The 6,349-nt window shown below is 36.4% G+C and overlaps 1 protein-coding gene across 1 annotated transcript in view; it reads left to right on the top strand.

Annotated features, from left to right (window-relative positions):
* Positions 1–6,349, top strand: part of LOC106876905 (protein O-linked-mannose beta-1,2-N-acetylglucosaminyltransferase 1) — a 68,239-nt gene that overhangs the window by 41,491 nt on the left and 20,399 nt on the right. The window contains exons 15-20 of the mRNA XM_052973440.1: positions 1,512–1,581; positions 2,491–2,589; positions 2,921–3,016; positions 3,235–3,311; positions 4,205–4,298; positions 5,183–5,232. Of these exons, the coding sequence (XP_052829400.1) occupies positions 1,512–1,581; positions 2,491–2,589; positions 2,921–3,016; positions 3,235–3,311; positions 4,205–4,298; positions 5,183–5,232 (486 nt within the window). The remainder of the gene's footprint in view (positions 1–1,511; positions 1,582–2,490; positions 2,590–2,920; positions 3,017–3,234; positions 3,312–4,204; positions 4,299–5,182; positions 5,233–6,349) is intronic.

The following is a 6,349-nucleotide window of genomic DNA, read 5'->3' as shown; positions in this document are numbered from 1 at the left end:
TGTGATGCTCTTATGTTTACTGTATTGAAAGTGTTTTGCGTAGGATGTGTGCTGTGCCCAGTAGTGCAATTTTCTGTATGTTATATATATTTGTAAGTCCTGGTGTTTTTGTTATGTATTTGTCTGAATATTTTTTTTATTATACCTAAGGCGCCTACTATGATAGGAATTGTTTCTGTTTTTATTATTATTATTATTATTATTATTATTATTGTTAAGGTGGGTAGCTGGCGGAATTGTTAGCACATCAGGTGAAATGCTTAGCGGTATTTTGTCTCCTGCTATATTCAGATTTCGAATGCCACTGGGGTCAACTTTGCCATTCATCCCTTCAGGGTCAATAAATTAAATTCCAACTACGCACTGGGGGTCGATGTAATCGACTAGTCCCCCACCCCAAAATTTCAGGCCTTGTGTTTATAGTAGAGAGGATTATTATTATCATTACTATTATTATTATTATTATTATTATTATTGTTATTATTATTATTAAGGTGGCAAACTGGCAGAATCATTAGCACATCAGGTGAACTGCTTAACGGTATTTTGTCTGCTGCTAAGTTCTGAGTTCAAATGCCATTGGGGTCGACTTGTCTTTCATCCTTTCAGGGGTGATAAAATAAGTGCCAGTTAAACACTGGGGTCAATGTAATTGACTCGCTCCTCCCCTCAGATTTCAGGCCTTGTGCCTATAGTGGAAAGGATTGTTGTTGTTCTTGTTATGTAGAATTAATTGAAAGAAAAATGTGACAAAGAAGTGTTAATTTTTCTTCTGACATTTTCTCTTAAATTAATCAGCAACTTTGTTTTTTATTACTTGCTTTTTTTTTTATTGTCTGCTTTTTTTTTTTTAAACCAACTTGTTTTCTCACATCTGAAATTTGCCGATCGTCTTTGCACATTCTGTTTGCAGTTACCAAAAATCTAGGCTTTTCTCTTTTTACAGACAAACCAAATAACACCACAAGTAATTACTTTATTAATACTTTTCAGAATGGTCGCTAGCAGGATCAGCAAACTGCTAGATAAAACGACTTCTACTATTCTTCAACTTTCTGAGTTCAAATCCTGCCAAGGTTGACTTTGCCTTCCATCCTTCTGGGGTTAGGGTTACGGTTAGGGCTAGGCCCGAAATTTGGGGTGAGGGGACTAGTTGATTACATCGACTCCAGTGTGTAGCTGGTACTTAATTTATCGACCCCGAAAGGATGAAAGACAAAGTTGACGTTGACAGAATTTGAACTCAGAATGTAAAGGCAGACGAAATACCGCTGAGCATTTCGTCCTGTGTGCTAACGTTTCTGCCAGCTCACTGCCTTAGTAATAATAATAATAATCCTTTTTATCAAAGGTGCAAGTCCTGACTCTTTGGGAGACTGGGTAAGTCAGAAATACAGTAACGAAAGGGTTAAAGAAGTGAGGATATACAGAACAGTTCTTAAAAAAGCCAATGTTAAACCGATGCAACGATGGTGTTAAGTGTTAAATGAGGTTATTGTTTGTTGTTGCAGATTAGTTATGCCAAACCTGACAGTGGATGGCCAAACAGTCTACAGTTGTTTGCTTGTGTTCCACTTAAATGTAAGTTAAACCTGACTTCTACACTTTAACAATCTCTTACGAACAAAGTGAATATTGCTAAAGTTAAATTTGTTACTCTTTTACTGGGGCATTGTCTTGATGTGGGTTTTTTTTTTTGTTAATTATATTAACATCCAGCATTTAGACTTGCACTCCTTATTTTATCAAATAATTAAGTTTATCTGAGTTCTGTCCCTTTTTTGAGAGTTACCTCCCTTGTATGGACTTCACTACTATAAGGTATCCACATTGATATTTATAGGTAGCTAGATGTATTTATATATATATATGTATATGTGTATATGTGTGTGTGTGTATAATGATAATAAGGGATTCTCCTGTCGTTAGACAATGTATGAGGGTTCGACAATTTCTTATCGAACAATCACGCAGATGATGCATGTGCCTGGTGTCCCCTTATCAAACAGGTAGTCATGATGGGTATATTAGGCTTCGTATATTTGTACCCCAGTGTCACTTTAATGGCATGCACCGATCACTCACTCGATAAAATTAATAATGATGATGAAGATCACTCCTGTTAATTTTGATGGATGAGTATTTGAAGGAGAAGATTAAAAAAAAATGTAACCTGAGTCCAAGGATGGATTTTGCTAGGAAGTCACAATGGGGACATTGATTTTCCCTGGGATTGCATAAATGTGTCTGGTGATTACAAGATAGAATTTTTGTATTGCTCTGTTTCTTCAACTCAAATTGTTTTGATGCACCGTGACATGTTTTATGTCACGCAGATCAATCTTGGCAATGACTTTCCCAAGATGTCAAGTTAAACTGTAGAGACTTTAGCGATATAATAATAGTAATAATAATAATAATAATCATAATAATAATAATAATGATAGTAATAATAATAATAATGATAATTATAATACTATTTCATTTCAGTGCAAGGAACAAAAGTAAGACCTGATCCAATGGCCTACAGAAATGACCAGAGGCGAGAATTTTGTGCCAAATATGAAGGATATGTGGACTTCTGTGACAGTAAGTCATTGTCAGACGATTTTTATTTATTTCATCATCATCATCATCGTCTACTTTTCTATGTTTTTAAAGGTTGAGACCTTATACCTCCAGTAGAAAGGTTGTTACGTTCTGAGTTCAAATTCCGCCGAGGTCGACTTTATCTTTCATCATTTTGGTGGTCGATAAATTAAGTACCAGTTGCATACTGGGGTTGATCTTATCGACAGGCCCCCACCCTCCCCCCAAATTTCAGGCCTTGTGCCTGGAGTAGAAAAGATTATTATTATTATTGTTACTATTATTATTGTTGTTGTTAATTTATTTTTCTTTTCTTTATTTGTTCTCTTAGTTGGACATATTGATGACCTTATCAAGCCTGTATCACTTGTCTATAGCAACTTCAAGGGACATAAGATATTCTCAACCCCAATTGTTATTATACCTGGTAAGAAAAATTAAATATTTTGCATTTTACGCATAATAATCAGAGAAACCTTCATAATTTTATTGAATTAGGTGCATATTTTGCCATAAAAGGAAAATGTTGCCATCGATCTATTTTATTCAGGGTAGGCACTGCCTACCTTGCCTACCCAGGTGGCATGTCCCTGATAGATGTATTTGTTTATCAAAAATTCAAATTTTAATGGCATCTCTTTCCAGGTATTAACCATAATGCTGTGGTGAACACATTCCAAACCATTATCATGCAGTGTGGTTTGAACCCCAAAATGGTTTTGGTAAGTAGATCTGAGATATCCTCTCTTTGTGTGTGTGTGTGTGTGTGTGTGTGTGTGTGTGCTTTCACTTGGAACTTCTGCAAGCAAACTTCTTCATGTTCCCCAATTAGTTAGAAATAGCAAATGATTCTTCCTCAAATCACTCTCTACTGCTTTAAACAAGGTGTGCATGTGTGTGTGTGTGTGTGTGTGTGTGTGTGTGTGTGTGTGTGTTTGTTCCTCACCATCGTCTGACAACCGATGTTGGTGTGTTTACATTCCTGTTTACGTTCCTGGTGTGTTTACATTCCTGTAGCTTAGCAGTTTGGTAGAAGAGACTGATAAAATAAGTACGAGGGTTAAAAAGAAAAAAGTAAATCCTGGGATTGATTCATTTGACTAAAATCTCTTTGCGGCCGTGCCCCAGCATGGCCGCAGTCTAATGACTGAAACAAGTAAAAGATAAAAGATAAAAAATACAAAAAATGAAATTGATCCTGGGGCAATAAAAGGCCAAGTTGACCTTGGTGTTGTTTGCTGTTGCATCACCATCCTAATTATTATTATTATCATTAATGTCATCAACACCATTGCTATCATTGTCATCATCATCATCATCATTCACTTTGTTGTTTTTGTTGTCATCATTACTGACTTTACACCATCAGAAGTATCATAAACACGGTCATCATAAATCACCAGCTTCACCACCACCACCGGCACCGGCACCACCGCCACTGTCACCCCCACCACCATCATCACTACCATCATCATCACTATCACCACTGCTGCCACCATCACCACCACTAACATCATCATTATCATCATCATCATTACCATTGCCACTACCACTACCACCACCATCAATGCCGTTGCCACCGCCACCATTATTATTTCATGCTATTTATTTCTAGGTTTGCTGGGATGAGAAATTCCAGGAATATTCTGAACTGGCTGAACTCTTTGGTTTCCAGAATCGGTCCCTGACTAGCAGCACTAAATATACAGGTAAACATCTCATTGTGTCTCCTCTTTTAGTTCTTCTTATTGTTGTTATGCTTTCCTTTGTGTTGTTGTTGTGTTCTGGGGCTGTTTGGGTTGCAGTTTGCTTGTGGTCATTGTCCCATCTTTTCTAAATTATGAAGGGCAAAGTTGACCTCAGTGGAATTTGAACTCAGAACGTGAAGACAAATTAAATGCTGCTAAGCATTTCACCCAGCATGCTAACGATTCTACCAGCTTGCCTCCTTAATAATAATAATAATAATAATAATAATAATGATAATAATAATAATAATAATGATAATAATAATAATAATGATAATAATAATAATGATAATACTAATAATAATGATAATGATAATAATAATAATAATGATAATGATAATAATGATAATGATAATGATAATAATAATAATAATAATGATAATAATGATAATGATAATAATAATGATAATGATAATGATAATAATAATGATAATAATAATAATAATGACAAGAGCACTCAGAGAGCACAAATCTCCGTCAAGGCAACGCCAACGTCCTCTCAACGATTAACCAGAGAGGATTTTTAAAATGAGAATATCTGAAATAAACTCGATTGCTCTCACAAACGAGAATACTAAAAATGAACCCGACCGCTCTCAAAAATTAAGTAAAAACAGGAGAAATAATCCACAATCCTTGTCTGGTACCAGATCAATCCGAAAATTTAATCAGTTCATGCCAGTCATGAGGCCAAACATCCCTGAAAGTTTCATCTGAATCCATCCAGCAGTTCTTGAGATATCTTGTCCATGGCCTGCCTGTCTGCCTGTTTATCTGTTTACCTTCATTTATTTTTGATGCGTATATATTAATATTTGTTTACGTATTTATTCATATCACTTCAGATGTTATGATGAAAGCTATTGATATGGCCTGGAATGTATTCCCAGACAGCGTAAGTAATTGTTGCTGTTCTTGCCGTTGATCTGATAAAAAGAACAAAGAAAAAACTTAGCGTTTCATTATGTTTTTCTTGTAACCCAATCCATCAGATATTTGCGTATGTGTTGCATATATTAGCATTTTATGTATTAAAATATACATTTAATGTGTCGTATATATCATTATATGTATTTTATATAATACGTTTGTGAAGGCACATGGCTCAGTGGTTAGAGTGTCAGGCTCAAAATCATGAGGTTGTGAGTTCAATTCCTGGACCAGGCTCTATGTTGTGTTCTTGAGCAAGACACTTTATTTCACATTGCTCCAGTTCACTCAGCTGTAGAAATGAGTTGTGACGTCACAGGTGCCAATCTGTATCGGCCCCTTTGCCTTTCCCTTGGATGACATCAGTGGTGTGGAGAGGGGAGGCTGATATGCATGGGTGACTGCTGGCCTTCCATAAACAACCTTGCCCAGACTTGTGGCCTCAGAGGGGTACTTTCTAGGTGCAATCCCCTGGTCAATCATAACTGAAGGAGGTTTTTATATCAGGGCTGTGGAGTCGGAGCCGTAGAGTTGGAAACAATTAAAGCGTTGCTGGAGTCAGAGTTGGAGTCGGTAAAACTATACTGACTCTAATTCTGACTCACAATATCTTTATTCTTTAATATAATCCAGTTATAACATATAGGCCTACTCAAAGTACAAGCGTATGCAAATGCTTTATGAGATATGTAGAGCACAATCATTTAATTACATAAAGAGGAGTCGGAGTCAGAGGTGCCAATAGTACAGGAGTCAGAGTCAAAGTGTTGATGTCTGTGAGATTGTTGACCTTTTCTTTGTGGTGGCACAGAAACCCACAGTAAGTGATTCTGGGATTAATATCTTTTTGATATTTTGAATAAAATTCTCTTATCCTCCCCATGTTTATATAAAACTACAACAAGTCTTCCTTCCCATTAAACAAAATCTGACGTGTTGATTCAGTGCCCAACACATGACTGCTAAAGTTCATTATGTTGAGGTGGGGTGGTGGGGCATGTAGGTGGCATGGAGGGTGGGGGGAAAGAAGGTATGACTTTCATTGCATGACATCCTTCTTGATCCCTCCAGCAATATATATA

This window comes from Octopus bimaculoides, chromosome 15, assembly GCF_001194135.2.
Source record: "Octopus bimaculoides isolate UCB-OBI-ISO-001 chromosome 15, ASM119413v2, whole genome shotgun sequence".
NCBI classification, from domain to species: Eukaryota; Metazoa; Mollusca; class Cephalopoda; order Octopoda; family Octopodidae; genus Octopus; species Octopus bimaculoides.
Note: the sequence above shows the minus strand (reverse complement) of the source record. Positions and strands in the feature narration are given on the sequence as shown.